Here is a 23,612-nt window from a genome sequence, read left to right on the forward strand (position 1 = left end):
GGCTGTGTCCAGGCCTCAGGGCATCGGCTTCCTTTTCTGTTGTTTTAAAGTTTATTTATTTATTTTGAGAGAGAGAGAGAGAGAGAGAGAGAATGAGCACAAACAGGGGAGGGGCAGAGAGCAAGAGGGAGATCCCAAGCAGGCTCCGCGCTGACAGCTGACAGCATGGAGCCCGACATGGGGTTCGAAGTCATGAACCGTGAGATTGTGACCTGAGCCGAAATCAAGAGTTGGACGCTTAACTGACTGAGCCACCCGGGTGCCCTGGGGCATCAGCTTCTGAATGCCTTCCTCCGGCAGACTCCACCCCATCTCCGTGACCCTGCAGAGATACCTTGAAAATGACTTGGTTCTTCGAAATTACATGATTCCTGCCAAGGTGGGTGCAGCAGGGGGGGCTGCCGGCTCTGCCAGTCAGACAGAGGAGGCTGGGGACAGACTGCAGTTGCACACAGATGGATGGCGACGAGGGTTTCTGTCCCCTCTTTCTTCCTGGAGCTGGCTGGTGCAGCAGTCCAAGTAGGAATGAAGGGCAGGAGTACTGGGCATAGGGGGTGATGGTCCCTGGAATGTTGCTGGAGCCCAGGGTTAAGAGGGAGGCCCCACTGGGTCTTGGGAGCCCTCTGGGGTTGAGGAAAGGGCTGGACAATCCCTTGAGCCATCCCTGGCCTTGAGTCTTCAGTCCTGCCCATCTGATGGGTGAGGCTCAGGGAGGGGTGGGAACTTTTTCAACGTCACATGGTGGGCGGGGTGTCACATGGTGGGCGGGGTCCCGTGCTGGAACACTGGGCAGCCTGGCTGGGGAGCAGGGGGGGGTGGGGAAGCTGAGTTAATGCTCCCGGCTGGGAGTAGATGAAGCCTCTCAGGCCTCTGCCCACCTTGTCCCCAGACATTGGTGCAGGTGTCCACCTATGCCTTGGGCCAAGACCCCACCTTCTTCCTCAATCCGGGCAAGTTTGACCCAACCCGATGGCTGAGTAAAGACAAGGAACTCCTCCACTTCCGGAACCTGGGCTTTGGCTGGGGTGTGCGGCAGTGTGTGGGCCGGCGGATCGCTGAGCTTGAGATGACCCTCTTCCTCATCCATGTGAGTCCGGCCGGGGGCACCTGGCCACCCTGGGCTGGCCATGGCCCTAATGAAGGCAGTGACCCTCCTACTCTCATCTCTGCCCGGAGTCCAGGGAGTACAGGGCTGGGGACATCTGTCTCCCATTATTTGCCTTCCTCCTCCCTGACAGTTTCGGGCTAATCTTCTTATGGCCCATCGGTGTTCCCTGGCCATCTGTTCCCCCACCCCAAGCGGGATGGGACGGGTACGGGGGTGGGGGGGACAAGGTTTCGTTGAAGCTATAAGGCTGATCGAGGGGACGAGGCACTAGTCATGCATTTTCAGGCACTGTGCAGGGCCAAACAGGAGCTGGTGGTGAGTTCCTCCAGTCACTCACGACAGGTGACACCTACAGGTGAATGAGCCTGGCCCCGGGGGAGACAGCCCCTCCCCACCTCTCCCCTAAGCCCACCACCCCTCTTTCTCAGATTCTGGAGAACTTCAGAGTTGAAATGCAACATCTCAGTGATGTGGGCACCACATTCAACCTCATCCTGATGCCCGACAAGCCCATCCTCCTCACCTTCAGGCCCTACAGCCAGGACCCACCCCAGGTGTGATCAGAGAGGGTGGACGATGCCTCTCCCAACTCTCAGGCCAGCAGGGGTGCTGGAGGAAGGTCGGGGTGGGGCCCATGGCGGTTCTGCTCTTCAGTTCTCAGCCCCCCTCCCCTGCTCCTTTTGGGCCAGCTCTGGGAGGAGAAAGTTGGCCAGGGCACCCCTCTTTCACGCCACCTCTTCCCCTTCTTTTCCTGACCCATGAAGGCAATAAATGGCCGAACCGTGTGAAGTGTTCTCATTTCCATCCGACCCCCGAGTGATCTATCGCTCCTGTGACGATGCTCCCCGACCTGGGTCAGCAACGGGATCTGGGCACGAATGGGGCACTCAGGGCAGCTGCACTTGAAGCCAATTCTATTGGGACCCACCTGCTCAGGAGCCAGTAGGATTAACCCCCTTGCTGCCTGGGGCTGGGGGCAAGGCAGAGCAGGTGACGGGCTATCGCCACTGTGCGGGGAGCTCCTGGAGCAGCGGGCAGAGGGACAAAGGACCCGGCTTCTGTTGAGGGAACAGGGTGGTCTGAGAACAGACTTCCGGGCAGGCCCACCTATCAGGAATGAGGTTCCTGTAGACCTCTGACTGGCTGAACTCAGGGTGGGAGTTCCCTATGGGGTCATGAGGACTTCCTGCCAAGGTCAGCTAGAGTTCTGGGGCATGTCCGGGGCTGAAGCCTGAGTGAGGGTCTGGTGTGAGGTGGCCAATCTAGGGAATAAGAAGCCAGTATGTTTGCTTTACCCCACCCGGTCTTTCTCTGGGCAGTAGGCAGGAAGACTGTGGCTGGGCCTTTGGTGCATTATTTGGACTGCCTGACACTGGTCCCAGTTTTGGCCCCCTTACCCTCTCTGAGTTCTATAACTCCTGACCAGGTGCCTGGTCCCTCCTGGCCCTCTGCTAGCCAAGTCTAAGTTCTGCAGGCAGACAGGGGAGCTAGTCCCGCCCAGGACAGCGGCCCTGCTGCCCTGGTCTCTTCTAGCATCTGCAGGTTCTGAGTCCACTTTTGGAGCCTTTCTACTTTTCCCTACCATAGAATCATCTTTCTTGTTGGCTTTCTCTCTCTTTCTTGCTTCCTTTCACTTCTCTGGGCCCCAGTTGTCTTTGACTCAGAAACGGTAGGGCTGGAAAGGGCGCTACCATCAAAGAAGTCAAGCTCTGCATGGGACAGATGGGGAAATGGAAGCCCAGAGAGGTTGCTTGAGTCACTCAAGGTCGCACAGCGTGTTTATAACTAGAATCCGGGCCTTCCGACTCTCAGCAGAGGGTTCCTTCCCCTAGCCTCATCTGCTTTCCTGTCCCTGGCTATATATGGACACAACATTGCCCACTCAGCCTGGCCCTGGTTAATGGACTATTTCACACTAACATGTAACTGATTGCCACAGTCAGGCTTTAAGTCTTTCCCTTCCCAAGAAACTGATCAATCGAACTTGAAAGAAGGGATTTCAGATGTGAGATGTTTAGGGGCAAGTGGAAACTCCCAGCCTCCCTCACATCTTCCAACAGAGCTGGCCTCAGGTGGCCTCATTTCTTCTGGAGTTCTGGAAGGGGCTTGTCTCCCTGGCTCCTGCTTTGGAAGGCCTCTTCTCCCCCACCCTCCTGGGTCCACTATGGCCTTTGGCTCTCCCAAAATGGTAGCTTCTGGGACAGGCAGGAGGCTATAAGGCTGCAGCAGAGGGACCGGGCCCAGAGTGGGGTCTGGAAGGAGGAAGCTGGGCCCCCTAGGCTGCCCCACCCCAGAAAAGAGACGAATGCTCACGGACTTACAGCATTTAATGGAGTCATTTGGGGAGTGGAATGAGACTCCCTAGCACACAGAGAGGGAGGCCTGCTCCGGCACTCAGGTCTGCTAAGACTCAGGTCTTCTGGGAGTTCGAAGGCTTGTTGAGCTTGGTCTCTGAGCTGGGCGCCAAGGGGTCCAGCTTTGAGGGTCGCCTGCTGTCCTTGGAGAGGGCCGAGTAGTGCTGTGGTGTGCAGAGCAAAGTGAGGTGAGCACGCCCCTGCCGCTGGGGGCGGGGGATGACCCATTAAAGTGCATCTTGGCAAGCCATGCCTCAGAGGATCCAAAACCTAGTGCGCCACGACTTCGCAAAGGTTCCCACAGCTGTTTAACCACAGCAAGTCAAACCCGATTTCTCCAAGAGCCCCCAGGTCTCAGCAGGTGACTTTGCCAAGGTAGCCCTGTGTTCTCTGTCAGTGTCCCGCCCCCACGCCCCAACCTCCCATCCTCTTCCTGCCTTTCCGGGAGCCTGGAGATGTGCAGAACACTGATGGCTCAAGGGCAGGAGCCTTCAGGGGTGTTGCTCTGGGGGACCTGGGAGCCTGGGGCTGAGCTTGAAGGGCAGTTGTGAACAGGCCCATGTGCGCTCAGGACGCCGCCAGTGTTTCTCTCTGGCAACGTTGCTCCCCTCCCTGGCAGGGATGCGGCACTGCAGTTGCCCGAGAAAGTGAGCTCCTGGGAGGACCTCAGGTGCTAAGGGGCTGGGTGGGGGCCGCAGCTACTCTGCCCATGCTAAAGGACAGCCAGTGCCAGAGCAGTCCAGAAACGCCTGGACAACCCCCACGCACGGCCATCACCCCTTGATTCTCACCACCACCCGTGGGGCATCTCAGCGATGCCTTAGGCAGGTGGGACATCGAGACCAGGTGAGGGCTTCTGGTGGTAACAGCAGAAACTGAGACTTCCAGTGGGTGGCTGGTCCCCCTGCGTAGTTCTTCTCAAGGCCGGGTGACTCGGGATTGGGGCGGGGAGTGGCTGCCAGCCCCACTGCCTGATCCCCAAGGAGCTTGTCCAGAGGGCTCACTCACAGGCAGGTCAGTGATGATGGAGTTCGAGGGTGGCCCCAAGCCGTACTCTTGCTCCTGCAGCCTTGTGGCCAAGTCCTGCTTCTCTCGTCCCCAGCGTCGAGCCGAGTCCTCTAACTGTGGACACGGAGAGGGACAGATGGGGAACTGCTGGGCAGCAGGGCCCATCCCTGCGATCCAGGACATCCAGAGCCTGAGCCTCCTCTCCGGGCAGTGAGCAAAACCCTGGGCAATGTGGACCTGCTACCTTCCAGAAACAGCAGGCGTGGCAGGGTGGCGGGGGAGGGGTCTAAGACACAGAAGGACCTTCCCTGAGTTCCAACCACATACTGAGCCCTGACCCTCAGTCCACACTGATCCTTGACTCTGGTCATAGACTGAGCCACAACCTTGGTCACTCTTTGACCCTGACCCTGGTCATAGGCTGAGAGGTGAACCCGCCCAGCCTGACTGATGCCTGCACCTCACCCACCTGGCTTTCCAGGGATAGGATCCGGCTCTGAGCTCGTTCCAGCTTGGCCAGAAGGTTGAACTTGTCTGAAGTATTGCCAAGGAGATCCTGTGGGCAAAGCAGAAACGCACACATGGCTCCAGCTGGGGATGGCGGCCGTGTGGGCTCAGGAGGCCATGAGATACTGAGGGAGAAACCAGCCAGGTCTGAGTTCCAGACTCAACTGCCTGATTCAGAGCCTGAGACCCAGGGCCAAACCCTCGTCTCAAAGTTGACCTGATACCGTGTGGGCTTTTTTTCACAGCTGTTCTCCCCAAAGATTTTGGTTACATGGAGTTTCCGGACATCCATCTCTAAACGTTAAATGCACTAGGTGGCGCCTGTCGGTGCCCAGAAAGGAATCTCGAACGGGGAATCTTGTAAAGTGAAGCATCTGTGAAGCAAGGGTTCCCTTATCCCCCCGCACTTCACCTGGATGTCCGTGCATCGGGTGCGCTTTCAAACAGAACTCACCTCCCGCAAGTCCTGGGATGAAGAGAAAAACTCTCCTGTGTCCCCTGGCCACCCCTTGCTGGAGTTCCAAATGTGTCGTCTTGGGGTTTGCATGAGGCAGGGGCACCTGCAGCAGCCTTGGAGACGGAATGGGGCTGGGGCATTTCTGGGGCCGGGGGCACCCACCTGTACGGGCAGGGTCTCTGTGCCCTTGGAGTGGCCTGGGCCATCTGTCTCCTGCAGTCTCTCTGCCAGGTCTCCTCCTGCTCCCAACTCCCCGGGGTCCACCTGGGATGGGGGAAAAGGGCTCTCCAAGGCTGTACCAATCCCAGGAAATGCTCCGGGACGGAGCTCAGAGAGGCTTGTGTGGAGTCCGAGGGCAGGCCAGCAAAAGGGGTCAGGAATCAAAGGTCAAGGGCCATTTGGGGCTGCTAAATGAGGGCAAAAGTGGCACCTTCAGACCCATGTGTGTCCCCGGGAGCAAAGGGGCAGGCCTGAGAGCTGGCGCTCCAGGAGACGCCAGGAACGTTGGAGACCCTGGGAAGCCCAGTTCCTGGTCTCGGTCTTCAACTTGGATTGTGCTGTGAGTGATCGCCGAGCACCTGTTGGGGCAGGCCCAGGCCAAGCCTGTGCCGGCAGCTCTTACCGGCAGGGCCTGCTGCTGCAGGATGATGGGGGCCGACTGGTGGCGGTTCTTATCCAGCTCTGCCCGCAGCCTGGAGTTTTCTGCCAGCAGCGCGGAGTACAGGTCGACGGGCAGGTTCTCTCTTGCGGGCCCCGGGGGAAGGCCAGAGGCTGAGAGCACAGGGAAGGCTGCAGACGTGGCCACAGATGTTCGTGAGCTGGGCTCTCCTGCCCTCGTGTCCCCTGCCTGATCCGCCCCGGCATTTTGCTCCACTCTGTCCTTCCCCTGTTCCCAAGCGCTCACCGGCTCCCTGCCCGGTAGAATCAGATCCACACGCCTCAGGCCCTCCTTGTGGGCTCTTTATAACCTGACCACAGTGTTCTCCATAACCACTCCCCCGCCATTTGTCCTGGGTCTATTTTAGCTTTTCACCTCTCTCTTTCCTCCCTTCTCTGCTCTTGGCATTGTCACTCCCTGGTCCTCCGCCCTCCCTGGGTTGCCTTCCCTCTTCTCCCACTCTGGGATGACCTCCGGGTTCCTGAAAGGCAGTCTCATCTTTCATTCTTTTCCAAAGGCCTTCTGGAATGCACCGCCCGACATCCCCATGCAGTGAAGGCTGAGCACAGGGCTGGGCACGCAGGGGTCCCCAGTGAGGCTGTACAGATGGCTCAGGGAACTCCTCTGCCTGGGCCGGGCTGATATGGGGTGAGCTGGCTGTCCCCTGCCCGCCAGAGCCCTGTCAGATTGGCAGTCCTGGGTGGCTTTGGTTAACATCAATGGAGAGAACAAACAAGTATTGTTTGTTTTGTAGGAGCAGACTCTTTGAAGACATGGGGAGAGGAGGAAGTAATCTGGAGGGTTCTGGAAGCCCCTCTTCTTGGGCAGCCCCTGTCTGCTCACCCCAGTCTGCAGTGCCTCCCCTCTGGGGTCCGAGCACGTCCGTCTCTAACCTGGCTCACACACTGCCCTGATGTGTCCTGAGGGGCTCCCTGGCAGGAGAAGGGAGCCCAGTGGACCTTTGGGAGCCCTCCTCTCACTGCCTGCGTCAGTAGGGAGGTAGCATCCTTTGTCCCAGTTCTGCTCCGGAAGCGGATGCTCCAGGAAGGCAGGGCCTCCGGGGGGACGGGACAAAAGACTCACCCACGCTGGGCTTTCCCTGCAGCCTGGTGAGCAGGGGCTCCTTCCTGTCCCGTAGCTTGTCCTCCAGCACCCGCTCCATCTTCTCGATCACCTGGAGGGCAGGGCACAAAGGCTGGGCTGGCCTGGGGGCTCTGCACCTTCTGGTCTGTGGCTGGCGCCCGATGGGCCGGCCCCTCTGACACCTGCCTTCTCCTGGTGCCGCACAGTCTCCTCCAGCAGTTTCGTCTTCCGCAGCTTGTCCTGGTACCGCTTCAGCAGCGCGGCCTGTGGCTGCTGAGCCCGGTGCAGGAGGAGTAGCTCCTTCTCTCGATCATTCTTCTGGTGGTGGGGGAGGGCAGGGAGTGCCTGGGGTTACTGCTGGCCCCTCTGCTGAGTCTCCAACTGCACCACCCCCTTCCTTCCACACCCCTCTCCCTTCTGCTCGCGGGTACTTCTCTGGACACCCCCCAGCTCCCTTCCCCTCTGTCCCCCAGCCTCAGCTCACTCGAATCAGCTCATTCTGCAAATGCTGCACTTTGTCCCACAGCTTCTTCATGTCCAGCTCACTCAGCAGCAGTTTCTGCTTCATGGACACTGTGTGGGGGTGTTGGGGGGAGCTGGCTCAGGGAGGGCGCATCTCCTGGCTCAGCACAGCTGGGGATGGGGCGGGGGGGGGGGTCCCTCAGTCCTGGGGCTCGAGACAGGGCTGGAGTCTCCCATCCCGGAGAGAGGACCCGGCCACTGTCCAGGAGCAGGTGCACCTGGGAAAGGCTCCCCGCCACCCAGACCCACAATTTAGAGCCTGGGCTCAGGCGGGCAGCTGGATGCTCTCGGTGGCCCGGACACCCTCACCCAGATTCTGGCTCTTGTTGGTGTCGTTCTGCTCCTCTTCCACCTCCCCCTGGGTTAGCTGGCTCCTCAGCGTGTGGTTCTCTGCCTCCAGGATGCTGATCTGCTTCCGCAGCGACAGGATGTCCTCTGCCATCTTTTGCATGGCCCGCCGGTAGTTGTTCACCTCCTGTGGATTCCAGGGCTCAGAACTGGGTCCCAGCTCACACGTGCGCCCACACTTGGAAGTCAGCCGGTCCCCGTCAAGGCCAACAAACAGAGTGAACCCCAAGTGGTGCCCCTGAGCCTGAGCAACTCCTTCTAGGGGTGGTTATGATTTGGTCTCCACCCTTCCTGGTCATGGGAGAGCAGTCACGCCAACCGTCTCTCCCAGTGACGCCACCGAGGAGGGACCCGGGGCTCGCACACCAGGTGAGGAAGCCCAGTGAGGCAGAGACTCGAAAGCACCCGGGGCTGGGTTTCTAGGGCCTGGCTAAATCCAAGCCACTTCTCTGCCTTCTCCCTTCCCCTTTTCCCCTTTTCTAACCCCTGTCCTTACTCATGTCACTGAGGAAGGACCCAGGGAAGAACCTTCAGAAATCCCGTTGAATGCTACTTGGCAGCTGAGCCCAGGCCCCGGCACGCCCACCAGCCCGGGGGCGGGGGCAGGAAGAGACCTACGGTAGGCCCAGGAGACCCGGATAAAGACTCAGGGTCAGGGTTGGGATCCAGCTACAAAGTCTTAGGTAATGAGGTGGGGCCAGGATGCTGGGCTCCGTTTTTAGGTGAGGAGTAATGATAATCCTAATATCAGGTGCTCGCCGGGAATCGACAGTGTTCCAGATTAGGCCCCCTCCCCCCCATTTAGTTCTCACACGGAGCCTCACGTCGAGCCTGTTAGCATCCTCATTTTACTGACGAGGAGACCAAGGCCCAGAGAGGTGCAGAACTCGCTCTGTCACAAAAGTAATGAGTGGCAGAGAAAGGCCCTGAAACCCAGGCCAGCTGGCACTTGAGTCCGTGTTCCCAAGAGCTGTTGCAATCCTGCCAGATGCCCCGAGGCATGGACACTACACAGGACATTGAGAAGCAATCAAACCATCTTCTTAATAAGGATGATGAGTATGATCTCAATTTGGGAAAAGAATTAATGTCTGCCCTTATGTATGCATAGGAGGTTAATGGGCTTTATTCATGGTGTTTGTTTTATACTAAAAAATTCCCTCTTATTGTTTACAAAAAGTTTGTAAAAGGGGATTTCTTAAATATAAATATAAAAGGGGGACCCGAAAGGTGAGGCCAGGAAAGTGCATTGAGGGGGAGGAGGTGGGCGGAGGGAGGTAAGGCCGGTGGGGGTTTCTAAGCCCTGGTGGCCTGTGACCTTCCCGAGGCTGTGGAGGCCTCGATGCGAGAGTTGGGTCTCCTAGGCCCATCCAGGCTCCCAAGTTTCCAGGAAGCAGAGCCCTGCCCTGAACTCGCACCTGGGCCCCGTGCCGACGGGGGATGTGGCCTCGCTCCAAGCCGCTGCCTCCAACCTGCTGCATGTGGGCCACTGGCTCCTTGGAGAAGGGTTCCCAGACAGCAGGGACTCACCAGACACCATTTGTCACCTGCCACCGTCCAGCCTTCTGGCCGGGCTCCCTCTGACTGGTGCCAGCCCTGAGTCCGTCCCCCCAGCACCCGTCCCAGTTGAGTTCCAGGCCTTGGCTTCTCTAGGTCTGCCCATCTGGTGTCCTTGGGCAGCGTTGTGAACTAAGAGACTCAGCCTGGAGACCGCACACACGCAGGGCTTTGTGGCCAGGCCTCGGTCAGAAGCGCAGTGTGGCCCCTGACTCACTAGGCGAGCCCAGACAGACCCCTGCACCTCTCTCAGCCGCAGATTCCTCGCACGGTCTAAGCACGGGGTTGCTGCAAAGCTCAGGGCAGCGTGTGCAGCAGGCAGCATATGGCCCTGCCCAGGACAGGTGTCTCTTCTCACCCCATTTCTGTTCAGTGGTTGCTTTGATGGACAGGTCAGACCCCTTCCTCTAACTCTTTGCTGCTCTCCCCCTGGGCTCCCTTGCCCGCCCTTCTGCTGTGCCCTACATCTTCCATTTATGGCAGACCCATGACTGACAGCGGTTTGGGAGGCCCAGGAGACTCTCAAGAGGAAGCACATGTTATTTTAGAAAAGGAAATTCGTCTCTCTTCTCCTTCCCTGCCTGGTTCAGGCTCTCGTTACGTCTGCTGTGAATAATTACAGCAGTATCCAAATGGGTGTCTTTGCTTATCGGGTTAAATCTCCTAGAGGAACACACACACATCCAAGAAAACACGTTCTAGGATGCTCACTGAGTTCAGTCTGTAGTCTTGTACTAGGACATAGTCTCTGGCTACAGGCGGTACTTATAAAGAATGACCTAGGTTCAATTGTTTTGACACAGAGAGATGTCTACATAATATTAAGTTAAAAAAGCATGTGGCAAATTAATACGATCCCATCCAAAATTTGTACGTGTGCGCGCGTGCATAGAGGTACAGAAGCACAGTGCTTATATAAGAAACTGCTGCGTTTGGGAAAGGAAAGAAATACTTGTTTCATCTCTAATTTTATATTTCTTTTTCTGTTTCATTTGAGAGAGAGCGTGTGTGAGTGGAGGAGAGGGGCAGAGGGAGAGAGAGAGAGAAAGAGAAAGAGAGAGAGAGAGAGAGAGAGAGAGAGAGAGAGAATCTTAAGCAGGCTCCACCCTCAGTGCAGAGCCAGATGCAGGGCTCTGTCTCATGACCCTGGAATCATGACCTGAGCTGAAATCAAGAGTCGGACGTTAAACCAACTGAGCCACCCAGGCGCCCCTCTAATTTTGTTTCTTTTTAAAAAATGTTTGTTTAGTTTTGAGGGAGAAAGAGAGCACGGAAGAGGGGCACAGAGAGAGGGGAATAGAGTTTCTGAAGTGGGCTCTGTACCATCAGCAGAGAGTCCGATGTGGGGCTTGAACTCACGAACCGTGAGATCATGATCTGAGCTGAAGTTAGATGCTTAACCAGCTGAGCCCCCTAGGCGCCCTAATTTTATATTTCTAATAAAAATGTATCCATATATTATCCATCTAATTAAAAATAATTTAAACATAAACACATCGAGGGTTATACCATGTTCATGGATTGAAAGATGCAGTATTTAAAGAATTAGTTCTTCCCTAAATTGGTTTATAGATTCGGCGCACTCCCAATCAAAATCATAACTGTGTGTGTGTGTGTGTGTGTGTGTGTGTGTGCAGAAATAGACAAGCTGATTCTATAATGTGTGAGAAATAAAAAGGACAAGTATAGCTAAAATACCTTTAATATTTTTGAAGTGGAACAGTAAGGAAGATTTGCTTTATCAGCTATCAAGACTTATGATAAAGCTATAGTAATTAAGACAAGGTAACATTGGTGCAAAGATTGATAAGTAGGCCATAGAGGCAGAATAGAGAGCCCTGAAACAGAACCACATGTATATGAAGTCTTAATTCATACCTAAGATGGCATCAGAGGGCTGCAGGGAAAGGACTGTCATTGTAATAAATGGTCCTGGGTCAATCTGATATCTATACGGAAAAGTAGAAACCTGGCTTCCATCACAAATCATAATTAAAAATAAATTCCAGATAGGGGCATCTGGGTGCCTGGGTGGCTCAGTCGGCTGACCAACTTTGGCTCCGGTCATGATCTCACAGTTCGTGAGTTCGAGCCCCATATTGGGCTCACTGCTGTCAGCACACAGCCCACTTCAGATCCTCTGTCTTCATCTCTATCTGCCCCTCCCTCACTCATGCTCTCTCTCTCCCAAAAAATAAACATTAAAAAAATTCCAGATAGACTGAGATCTAAGTATAAAGATAAAACAGTAAGACTTCTAAGAGACAAAGCTAAGAATCTTTATGAACTTGAGGGAGGGTAAGGTTTTGAAAAACAGGACACAGGCACAAACCAGAACGGAAAGGATTGATAAAATTGGTACATTTAAATTAAGAGCGTCTATTCAAGAAAAGACATCACAAAGGGAGGGAGTGGGCAAGACAAGTAGAAGATATATACAACATGCACGACAGACGATGGGCTCATATTCAGATATAAAAATAACTCCTACAAATTAATAAGAGAAAAGACCACCCAAGAGAATGGACAAGAGATTTGAACTGGCACTTGAGAGGATAAGTCAATAAGCACGTGAATTGGTACCTACCCTCATTAGTCTTTAAAACCCCACAGCGAGGGCGCCTGGGTGGATCAGTCTTGAGCGTCCAACTCTTTTTTTTTTTTTCAATGTTTATTTATTTTTGGGACAGAGAGAGACAGAGCATGAACGGGGGAGGGGCAGAGAGAGAGGGAGACACAGAATCGGAAACAGGCTCCAGGCTCTGAGCCATCAGCCCAGAGCCTGACGCGGGGCTCGAACTCACGGACCGCAAGATCGTGACCTGGCTGAAGTCGGACGCTTAACCGACTGCGCCACCCAGGCGCCCCTTGAGCGTCCAACTCTTAATCTTGGCTCAAGTCATGATCTCATGGTTTGTGGGATCAAGCCCAGAGTCAGGCTCTGTGCTGACAGTGCGGACCCTGCTTAGGATTCTTTCTCTCTCTCTCTCTCTCTCTCTCTCTCTCTCTTTCAAAATAAATGGATGAACTTAAAAATTAAAAAAAAAAAAAAACCACGAGATATTACTATACACCCACTAGAATAACCAAAACCAAAACAAAACAATCCCGACTACATCAAACATCGATAAGGGTGTGGAAGAAGCGGAACGTTTATTCAGTGCTGGGGGGGACCTGAAGTGTCACCGTCACTTTGGAGAGCTGCGTGCACACTGGACACTATTCAGATTGAACGTAGGCATAGCCCATGCAGCTATCCTCCTGGGTACATACCCAACACAAACGCGTGTGTGGATGCATCAACCAGCGGTCGTGAGAACATTCGTAGCAGCATTATTTGTATGAACCCCGAATGGAAGTCGCACAAATGCCCATCACAGTAGAATGGGGACATAGTCATACAGTGGCATATAGACGACGATAAAAATCAGTGGGTGCCACTACATGAAGCCACAGGGAGGAATCTCTCACACATAATCTCGAGCAAAAGGAGCCGGACACAAAGTACCTACCCTGTGATTCCATAGAGATTTGGTTCAAAACCAGGCAAACTTAAGCCCTGGGATTAAAAGTCAGGGTCTGAGATCTGTACGGGGAGATGGGGGAGTATGGGGGAGTTTTTGGGGTGCTGGCAGTACTATACCTCTTGACCTGCGGGACACGTGGGGCTTACACACGCAAGTCCACTTTGTGACAAACCACTGCAGTCGAACATATTTCTGTCTTGTGCCTTTGTCTGAATGTGTGTGTCTCACACACAGAAGTTAAAAACATTTAATGAATTAAAAAGTAAATGAATCTCGGCTCAAGCTTAAGCACACAAAGCCTCCGCGTCACCGTTCTCCTCTGGGGACCCTCCCAGCCGTCAGGAGTAATAGGTTCTTCTGGGCCCCGAGTTTTGGATGCTCCCGGGGGGGCCCTGCGCCCAGGCCCGCATGGCGGCCTCTTCCTGCTGCGAGGCCCTCTCCAGCCCTACCCTGGAGGGCCGAGGGATTCTGCTCTGCCTCTGCAGGGCCCCCTGAGGACGGGCAGGCACAAGCACTGGTCCTCGCTGAGGGCTTACAGGATGCCGCGGAAGCTCCTGTGAGGCTCGGGTTGCTTCAGGGCCGTATCCAACATCATCCGGCTTGCGGATATGGATCTATAGCACTGGAACCCAGGCGTCACTCAAAGAACTGTGCTCTTTGCACCCCCTTGACTGAGGAAGGCTGGGAGCTTCACCCGGAGGGAAGAAGCAAGAAGAGTCCTGGCTTGATGCGGAGCTGAGTCTGTCTATAGAAACTGAGTGGCACTGGTGGGGGAGGAGCCAGTGTCCATATGATGTCCCAAGGCCCCATTCTGCCCTTTGTTCCTGAGGCTAAGGCTGCCTCGGGTGGCGGGGGGAAGAAGGGGTTCCCCCATCTGCTCCTCAGGGAGCCAGACACACGCTCAGGCCTCCCTGTGTCAGGAGAGGTGGGCTTGTGCCTCATGTCACAGTCCCCACCTACAGCTGGCCAGGTCTGTAAGAAAACAGCAGATTTGAATGAGCCTGCCTGATTCCATCGCTGGCTTCCCAGCTTCTCCTTCTGATGGGCCCTGCCCAAGGTAGGGGTTGGGGGACAGGGGCTCGGGGCAGGGAAGAGCTCTGCAGGATGCTGGGACCTTGGGCGGGCCAGTCTGTGTGTGTGTGGATGGAGGGCCGAGATCATCATGGCCGGTGGTGGTCCTAAGCTCCTGAGGTTTGGACCAGCTTCCTCCCAGCTCCGTGTCAACTCAGATGGCAAGTCTGAGGCCCTTTACAGGCGCGCTGAGCCACCCTTCCCTCCAGCACATGCTCTATGTCTCTCTCACACCTGCATTCATGCTGAACCTCCATTCCCACACTTGACCTTTTTACAGTCCACTGGGCGGTTTTGAATTGCATGCATGTGAGTGTGTGGGTGTGTCCATGTACGCACATGTGGTGGGAGGAGTCCCAGGGGGAGGGGGAGGGTCGCCCATGGGTACAGTCGCCCCTGTTCTCATTCAGGGCCTCACTCATTCTAAGACCCCACTGTTCTCCAATTCAACAGTCCTGGGGGTGAGCGAAGCTCTCTTTCTAACACTCCCTCCCCTTGACAGAGGAGGAAAGCTGAGGCTCAGAACAAGGGGAAAAGAGGCAGAGGGACAGCATGGCTCCTGATGAAAGGTGTCCTTGCCTCCGTCAGATGGCCCCTTCCAGAGGGAGGGCAACGAGTCCTCTGGGACTTGTTCCCTTGGAGAACAGTCCTATAGACCTTCCACAGGCCCCATGCCTTGCCTCCCAGCCTGGCTGCTCTCTGAGAACGAGGCCTCCCCAGGGGAATGGAGAGGAACCCTGGCTTACCCCCCTCAGCCTCTGCCCTGGCCAATGCCCTCCATCCATGGGACCCAGAGGGGTAGCTCCCTGGTAGCCTGCCCTCCCTCCTCAGCTTCAGCCACCTCCACAGCTGAGCAGTGACCTTGGGCAGTAAAGCTGGGCTGGGAAGCCGCAGCCTGCAGGCGGGCAGCTCTGACCTCTCCCCACAGCCTGGGCTAGACTGTCCGCTCAGGGTCATGCTCTGCGTCACAGCCCGGCCTTGAGAACACTTGGGACACCGTGCCCCAGATTCCTGTTGTGGTTCTGCCTCTCTGTCTGCTCCCTCCTTCCTCCCCAGTTCCCAGCCTGCTCTGGGGGTGGTGGACAGGATGCCAGCCTCTTCCCTGTCCCCTTTCTGGGCTAGCACATCTTCTGGGGACACTGAGCCTATCTGTGCCTGACCCTGAGTGCACCCTGTCCACCCGCTGGTCCCCCACAGGACCCTGGCTCTCAGAGTCTGTTGAGGTGCAAGGCATTAGGTAGCCCCAGATTCAAACAATCCCTCTGCTGCTCAGTAAGGAGGCCAGCCGTGCTCTGAGCCTCAGTGTCCTCATCTGTGGAATGGGAAAATAGTCTTAACTCAAGGGATGGCTGTGCGGTGAGTGGGTGTGAGGAGGGCCGGCTCGGACCCTGGCACACAGGATGATGCTAACTCCTGTCTCAGTAACACCTTCTAATTTTTTTAATGTTTATTTATTTTTGAGAGCAAGAGAGAGAGAGAGTGAGAGTGAGCAGGGAAGGGGCAGAGAGAGAGAGAGAGAGAGAGAGACAGAATCTGAAGCAGGCTCCAGGCTCTGAGCTGTCAGCACAGAGCCTGAACTGAGAGATCATGACCTGAGCCGCAGCCGGTGCTTAACCAACTGAGCCACCCAGGCGCCCCTCACCTTCCGGGTGCTCTTAAAAAACTATTCTTGGGCCACAAGAGTGGCTCAGTCGGTTAAGCGTCTGACTCTTGATTTCGGCTCAGGTCATGATCTCACGGTTTTGTGAGTTCGAGCCCATCAGGCTCTGTGCTGGTGGTGCAGAGCTGCCTTGGGATTCTCTCTCTCCCCTCTCCCTCTCTGCCCCTACCCTGCTTGCTCTCTCTCTCTCAAAATAAAGAAATTTAATTAAAAAAAATAAAAAATTATTCTCCTAATAGCCCTGGGTATCTGGCACGGAAGGTATGATTATTTGACTACTCCCATTTTATTTTATTTTATTTAAAAAAAATTTTTTTTTCAACGTTTATTTATTTTTGGGACAGAGAGAGACAGAGCATGAACGGGGGAGGGTCAGAGAGAGAGGGAGACACAGAATCGGAAACAGGCTCCAGGCTCCGAGCCATCAGCCCAGAGCCTGACGCGGGGCTCGAACTCACGGACCGCGAGATGGTGACCTGGCTGAAGTTGGACGCTTAACCGACTGCGCCACCCAGGTGCCCCAGACTACTCCCATTTTATAGAAACTGAGGCCCAGCCCCTTCTGCACGCTCCTTATTATTAATTAAAAAGAAAGGGTGGTGGTTATACCTCACAAAAGCCTGAAGAGGGCAATGTTTACCACTCAGCCTCCCTTAAGAAGTTCTTATGGTGGAATCTGAGGTATCTCATCCACGGGGGGGGGGGGGGGGGGGTGGGGGTGGGGGGGGTGGGGGGTGGGGGAGGGGGGGGTGTTCAAATATACCAACTATGTTGACCAGAATGCCCTTCGACCTTCACTGTACAGATGGGGAAATGCCCAAGGTCACAGAGTCTCAGTTATAAAGCCTAGGCTGGAAGCAGCTCAATAAACTAGCAGTCGGCCAACACTTGCTGAGCACCACTGTGTGCCGGGTCTGTCCCATGCTGGGGCCGGGGAGCACAGAGGACCCCCGAGTGTCCCTCCCTGCCTGCAGTGGTCTCCTGTCTACACAGAGAGGAGAGGGCAGGAAGTGCCTGTGACAGAGGGGAGCTCAGAGGAGGCTCTGAACCCTGGCTGGGGAGCTGGGAAGGCTTCCTGGAGGAGCTGATAATCTGAGTTGACTCTTGAGGATGAGGAGGTGTTACCTGGGGGTGGGGAGGGCTCTCTGGGCAGAGGAGACACTGTGGCAAAGGCAGGGAGGTGAGTGTGCGATGAGGAACAAAGCAGGGGAACTTCCAGAAGGAAGAGTGCAGGGAGGAGAGGGTAGGGGTATGGCTGGAGAGGCAGGGCAGACAGAAGAGGATCTTGAAGGATCGGCTCAGGGGCTTGGACTTGTCTTATAGGGCCACTGAAGGGCCTAAGCTGCAGGACAGGTGTGTGTGTGTGTGTGTGTGTGTGCGCGCGCATGTGCATGTATGTGTGTGAGACAAGACTTCTGGGGCTGCCCAGCCCAGAGGGAATGCAGGCCAGGTGCAGTGAGCCAGGCAACATGGGATGGGACCCATGTCAGTGGAGGCAGTAGGCGTGGATGAGGGCTGGAGCTGCAGGAGAGAGGAGGAGGAGGAAGAGAGGAAGGAGGAGGAGGAGGTGGAGTCTGGGGTCTTGGGGGACAGGGCAGAGGTATATGCACCCAGTGGGGAGAAGGAGGTGCTGGCCTGGAGAGGGGTGAGGCACGCTGGGTGTGAGGTGGTCGCAGGCAGTTGATGGTGGTCAAGCTCGGGGAGCATCTTGGCTGCAGACAGGGTGGGGAGGGCGGCCCACGGAGGTCTAAGTGAAGCCTTGGAAGGAAGGGGATTTTCCAGGAGTAAGGAAAGTATAGAATGAGGAGGGGGGCTCTGGGACAATTGCCTCTGGGAGGAGGCAGCGGCGAGTGCCAGGGCGAGTGCCAATTCAGGGCGAGTGCCAGAAAGGTGGGAGAAAAACTGGCCGAGCCAAAGCCACGGAGCTTCAGAAAAGTGGGTCTTCGTTGGGTAATGATGCACTGGGTAAGACAGACTCTCCCCCTGCCCCCCTGCAGAGAACCTAAACATCTGGATACTAAGAAAAAACTACCTTCTTCAAAGCATGAAAGGGTGGGCAAGACACTGAGGACTTATGGGACAGAGATAAGGGACCCAGGAAGACTGCACAGTGAAAAAGAGGAGCCATAGTGACAAGCAACCTCACTCATGAATCTTGCACACAAAGCTGGGCAAAAACCGGACAAAAACTGACGTGCACAGTGTGATGCCCTTTAGAGAAAGTTAAAAACATGGACTATTAGGACATAGGGACTGGGGAGGCACACTTGGGTGGTGACAGCAAAGCCAGACAGTAAGTTGGCACAGTGGTCATGTCTAGGGAAGGAGGGGCACCAGGGGCTTCTGGGCGCTGGCGGTGTTCTATTTCTTGACCGGGGTGGTGGTTTCAGGGGCATTTGCTTTAAAAGAATTTGGTTGTGTTTTCTTTTTATTAAAAAAATGCTTATTTATCTATCTTGGTCGGGGGGTGGGGGGAGAGGGGCAGAGAGGAGGGAGAGAGAGGATCCCAAGCAGGCTCTGCCACTGTCAGCACAAAGCTGGATGTGGGGCTCGAACCCACAAACTGTGAGATCATGACCTGAACCTAAATCAGATGCTCAACCGACTGAGCCACCCAGGCGCCCCTGGTTGTATTTTATTTTTATGTTCCATGCGACCCATGTGGGTTACATTTCATAATTTAAAAGGTTTTGGAAAAAAGCATGAGAAGGCCCAATAGTTTCCAAATCTGCAGAGGGAGCCCCTGGGTGTGTGGCCCCTGGTGACCTTGGCCAGTGCTCTGAATGCCAGAGTGCAGGGGGTGGGAGGAGGGGGATAGTGAAGTTGAGAAGGGAGGGGGGTGGGGGACACTGGGTGGAGGGGCACGGGGGTGGAGAGAGAGATGAGATAGGCAGGGAGGGGTGGATGGGGAGCAGGGGCTGGAGCAGGGGGTCGGAGCAGGGAGGGGCTTCACTCTCCAAGGGGAAGGAAGAAGCCTGAGGCCACCGCAGGCAGGTGTGGACAGATGTCTGGATCAGAGGCAGTGTGGGTGGGAGGGCTCTGCAGCGGGTGGTGTGGGTGCAGAGGGTGGGTGGTGAGCCTGAACCAGTGCGATGGGTTTGCTGGGCCCAGCACACACCCTTCCCTCCTTCGCTTTTCCCTGGGGGGCCATCTAACCTCTGGGTTGCCAGGCCCCGAGAACCCACCGCTGGCAGGCCCAGGCTACCTGCCATGTGGTTTGCCTTTATCGCCGGTAGAGGGCAGCCGCCTCCCACAGATGCTCCGCCTTCAGGCTGCGGCGGGAATGAGGCTGGCCTGAGCAGGCCCCACAGCTCATGGGGGAAGGAGGGAGATGCATACTGGGCTGTCTTGTCCAGCCCCACACATGTCCCTCCCCCAAGAGGTCCTGCCCAGGAACTTCCATCTCGGAAGTTCTGATGAATGTCCTCTGCCAAAAATCACCCATAGAGGCCAGAGAGGGGCAGTGACTTGCCCAAGGTAACACAGCAAATCCCAAACCTCACCTGGGGCCTCCGTCTTGAGCCAGCCCCCGGGCAAATAATGGAGCTAAGTGGGGAGTGGAGCAGCTTGGGACAAGAGCCACATCCAAGCAGAAGGGACCACATCGAAGTGACCCCATCTGAATAACCCCCATCCAAAGTAACACCTGCACCGTATTGGACACTTGAAGCTGAGCCTTGTGCAGAAGGAACAGTTGTGAGGGACCCGGATGCGGTTTAGAAAGTGTACCAAACACGCGCACACACGCACACACCAACTAAACCTTCACAGATGAGACAGGATTCTTCTCCCCACCTAGGAAGCCACACTATGGACACCAGGCCCGGACAGGACCTACAGGGGTCACGGGGCCCAATAACTGAAGTTCTCCCCTTGAATGCCTACCACTGGCCAGGCGTCTAATTTGAACAAGGAGCCTCCAGGGGAGGTATTGCATTCCCAGGTCCCTGAGGAGGAAGCTGGGGCCCAGGGTGGGGGGGTGGGAGGGCTGTGGGTCTTGTTCAAAGTTGCCCCACTGATAGGAGCAGAGCCGCAGTCGACCTGGGTCCCCTGCGCGTTGCTGAAGGACTGTTCCGCAGGCCCAGGGAGCCTGGGATGGCAAATCGGGGCTACGGTCTCCACTCTGCCCTTGACCTTCTCCCCTCCCCAGGGACTGGGGCTATTTGTCCTAGGCCAGGTGTCTGCTGGGGGAGGGGAGGTGTACACATCACCCAGGCCTGTCTGATTCCCTTCAAGCTTGTGAGGTGCTCTGAGGGCCCACCCGGGCTGCTTTTCTGAGTCAGATAGAAAGATTCCCACCCTCTCACCCCTGCCTCTTCGCCCCCCTCCTCCCTGCCCCAGGCCACCAGGCCTATTTCCTGCTGTCCCTGTACCCCCCTACACAAGGCTGAGGGGGGCCAGTTGTATTCACTCAGGACAGCCCTCTGCCAATAATGAAATCAGCCAATAATGTAGTGTTTCTATCCCCCAACCCTGGGATTTCCTCTGCTCAGAGGGGCATCTCCTGGTGGCACCCCCCTCCTACTGTCCTGGCACACTGGTCTGATCTCCGTAGCCTCCTCCTACAGGCAGGCCTCCTATTTCTCTGCTTCTTTGGTCCTCAAAATGCAACCTTCCTCTCTGGTAGATGAAAGACGGCTGAACTACTGCTCTCGGTGAGAGGTGGCGGCTAACCACCCTCCCCTGGAAACTGGACCGTCTTAGAGAATTGCAGAGGCACACCGTGTGCTTCTGGAACTTCCTCGCAGCTGCTGCCTCCCTCCTGGAACGTTTGCTGTGCCTGAGAAGCCCTGTCATCCTGAGACTGCCATGCTGTGAGGAAGCTCCAGATAATGGTGTGGGAGGGACCGTGTCCATCCACCCCCTGAAGCTCCAGTCCCCTGCCCTAGAGGCCACCGCAGCTGAGGACCCACACGCCAGGGAATGGAGACCAGCCCTCTATGCTATGCCTTGGCCTAGCTCCTGATGCCAAGAACAGAGATAGAAAAGTATGAGAAAAGTGATCACTTCAAGTCACAATATTTGGGGGTGGTTCGTTATGCAGCAGTAGATAAATGGAACATCCTCCCTGGCCTCTGGAACCCTTCAATGACTCCCACATGCCCTCATGATAAACTTCCAGCTTTGAATTTCAAGGCCATCTGAACCAGCAAAGCTAGACTCCCTTCAGAAATTGGTCACTGTCACTCTGGTCATGGGCCAGCCTTCCTGGGCCCCTCTCTATCTCTGATGCCTTGTTGCCTCCGTCAAGAAGCCATCCTGATCCCCTACCCTCCAGACTGGCACTCCCCACCGGGGACCACCTATACACTCTCCCTCTAGCTCCTGGGACACCCTGGCAGCATAGAAGGGTCTTCTCTCCATAGACTCTGGGGGCCATTCTGAGATGGGGAAGGAGGGCCAGGCAGTTCCTCCAGGACTGGTGGCCAGGGACACTGCTTCTGCCAGATTTGCCATCATGCGATGGAGCTCCTGCAGGTCCCCTCAGGATGTCTGACAGGCCACCCTTGGCCACTCTAAATCATCCAATACCTTTAATGGGAATTAGCCTCATTTCTTTAAAAATCAAATGGATACATTCAGCCTGTGCAAATCGGTGCCAGCCTCCCCTAGTTCCAAGATCAGAGCTCTGAGCAAGGGCCCAGTTCTAGGGGGCTGTCTCAAGGAAGCAGGAGTGAGGTGGGGGTGGGGGGCAGATTAAGGTTGGAACTCCAGGGCTCATGCTGGCCAAGTAGCCCCTCACTCACAGGTACCCCCAGGGTCATGCCTCTAAATCCATGACCCCTCTGCCCTTGGCCATTGCCCAGCCAGGGAAGCTCCCTTCTGTCCCCTTTCCCTCATTCTCTCTTGAACCTCTTCACCACCAGAGGGAGGGCCAGGGAGGCCTGAGAGTCCCACTGGCTGGAGAGGACAGGAGGCCTGGGAAGACCCACCAGACGCCAGGCAGCAAGGGTGTGGCCAAGTGGGAGGGGCTGCTCTTGGCGAGGGGGTGGTATCGCAGGGTGCCCTGGAGGGGGTGTGACTCTGGAGGATCACTTCACCGGCCACCATTCTTGAGGCAGCCCGGGGCTCTGCTTCTGAATTGGGCACAGTCAAGAGCTATAGAAGGTCCTGGAGCCAGGGCCCTGCTCACACACCAGATCCCTGCTCCCGTTACCCCTTGAATGTCAGCTGAGCTACAAGGAAATCTGTGCAAATTGCTGTTTTAAGACAGGTTCCCCGAGGGGGAGGCAGTTGCTTCTTTGTTCAGCCCAAGGTTACAGCAAAGAAACAAAAGGAGTGAATTTTCCCTTCCTTCTGTTCTTTATTTTCCTTTCTGCTGCATCGGAGATGGCGCCTTTTGTGCTTAGCACAGTGAAGCTCAGAGGGGTGGTGAGGCCTTGGCCAGTGCTGACCTGAGCCCCAGCCTAACTGGCCCTGAAGGATCCAGGGGGCTAACTGGGCTGGGTAGAGACAAAGGGGCTGGGGGTGGGGCTGGCTTGGGGGAGGGGCTTCCTGGAGGACGCTCTTTCTTTTCATTCCCCTTTCCCCTCCCAGGCCTCCCAGAATCCTGCCCCACCTTCAAGGCGGTATCCTGGGCCTTTACCTCTTCTCCTCCAGGAATACCCACTGGACCATCCCAAGCCCAGCCATCAGCCACTCCTCCTCAGGTCTGTGGCTCAGAGTCCTTCCTCTCTGGACTCTGATTGGGGCTGGCCCTTGCCCACAGCCCATGGAAGTACAGGGCCAGGCACTCAGGGGGCTGGTGAAGGGAGAGACCCCAGCTCTGGCCTCCCAGGCCCTGCTTATTCTTCCATAAAGAACCCCTACTCCGCTGGTCGCCTCCCGTCACAATCCTGTCTGGTCAGAGCTTTGCTGCCTCTGAATGCCCCGTGTGGGGTGCGGGGAGAGCCCTGGCTGGAGTCTAGAACCCTGGGTTCTAATCCAGCCTCTGCTCACATCTGTTGTGCATCCTTAAGCAAGGTCCTTGCCCACTCTGTGCCTCATCATCTGCAAGCTGGGGCGATGATCCCGGCTGGGGATATGCTACACGGTTCTTGCCCCAGTAGAAGAGGAAATGCTTTCGTAACTGGGGTCCGAATGAGGTGTTGTGACTAACCCAGGCAGCTCAGAGCCCCTAGCCAGGGGCTGACCACTTCCTCTGAAATGCCCCCAATCTGTGTCACCCCCTTCCTCTCACAGCCCTTGTGAGCTGTGCCCTACCTGCAAGCCTTCTCTGCCTACCTGCCCCAGGCTAGCCCAGGCCCAGCCACTTTCTAGGATGTAGGGCTGGCCCTCCAAGAGTCCAGAACCAGGGCCTGGATTAGCAGGAGACAACGGTCACTTTAAGGCATTTTCCCAGAAGCCCTTCTCTCTTCTCTTTCTGGGTTCCTGTGTGTGGGCTCCAGATGGGGACCCTGCAGAAGGTTCCTGTGAACACAGGCCTATGGGGGCCAATGCCTGCAGGCCTGATCTTCCAGTCCTCCCTGCACCTTGCTCTGGGAACACTGCTACTCGTTGCCAGGCAACACACCCCAACACACCTGCCTGCTGGTTGAACCAACCCCTCCTCCCAGAAGCAGTGGGTATGGAGGTAGACTTACACGGCTATCCGGGAGGCCTGGGGCAGCTTTGGGGGCTGGAGCGGATGGGGACTCTGGCTCCCCCATCTTTCTGGCTGGCCGTCTTGTTCCCCAGGATGGGTCCCCAGGGACCGTTGCTACAACAAGTGCCTGCCTGGTGACTGAGCCCAGCCCTGAACTGGAGCAGGCA

The 23,612-nt window shown here is 56.0% G+C and overlaps 2 protein-coding genes across 5 annotated transcripts in view; one reads left to right on the forward strand and one right to left on the reverse strand.

Moving 5' to 3' along the window:
• Positions 1-1,893, forward strand: part of LOC123582721 (cholesterol side-chain cleavage enzyme, mitochondrial) — a 28,260-nt gene extending 26,367 nt beyond the window's left edge. For all 3 annotated transcript variants that reach the window (XM_045449101.1, XM_045449100.1, XM_045449102.1), the window contains 3 exons: positions 301-379; positions 890-1,087; positions 1,537-1,893. In XM_045449101.1, the coding sequence (XP_045305057.1) occupies positions 301-379; positions 890-1,087; positions 1,537-1,668 (409 nt within the window). In that variant the 3' untranslated portion in view covers positions 1,669-1,893. The remainder of the gene's footprint in view (positions 1-300; positions 380-889; positions 1,088-1,536) is intronic.
• Positions 1,894-3,417: 1,524 nt separating this feature from the next.
• Positions 3,418-23,612, reverse strand: CCDC33 (coiled-coil domain containing 33). 2 transcript variants are annotated; one of them, XM_045449108.1, is made up of 10 exons: positions 23,444-23,612; positions 8,007-8,172; positions 7,660-7,748; positions 7,362-7,493; positions 7,176-7,266; positions 6,057-6,223; positions 5,597-5,698; positions 4,940-5,026; positions 4,254-4,584; positions 3,524-3,626 (listed from the first exon to the last, which is right to left on the reverse strand). In XM_045449108.1, the coding sequence occupies exons 1-9, from the start codon at positions 23,507-23,509 to the stop codon at positions 4,381-4,383; spliced, it is 1,104 nt and encodes a 367-aa protein (XP_045305064.1). In that variant the 5' UTR covers positions 23,510-23,612; the 3' UTR covers positions 3,524-3,626; positions 4,254-4,380. The 2 variants fall into 2 exon arrangements, with proteins under 2 accessions (XP_045305065.1, XP_045305064.1); XM_045449109.1 differs by lacking the exon at positions 23,444-23,612 and having other exon boundaries at positions 3,418-3,626; positions 4,471-4,584; positions 8,007-8,439.

Source organism: Leopardus geoffroyi, chromosome B3 (genome assembly GCF_018350155.1).
Source record: "Leopardus geoffroyi isolate Oge1 chromosome B3, O.geoffroyi_Oge1_pat1.0, whole genome shotgun sequence".
Taxonomy (NCBI): Eukaryota; Metazoa; Chordata; class Mammalia; order Carnivora; family Felidae; genus Leopardus; species Leopardus geoffroyi.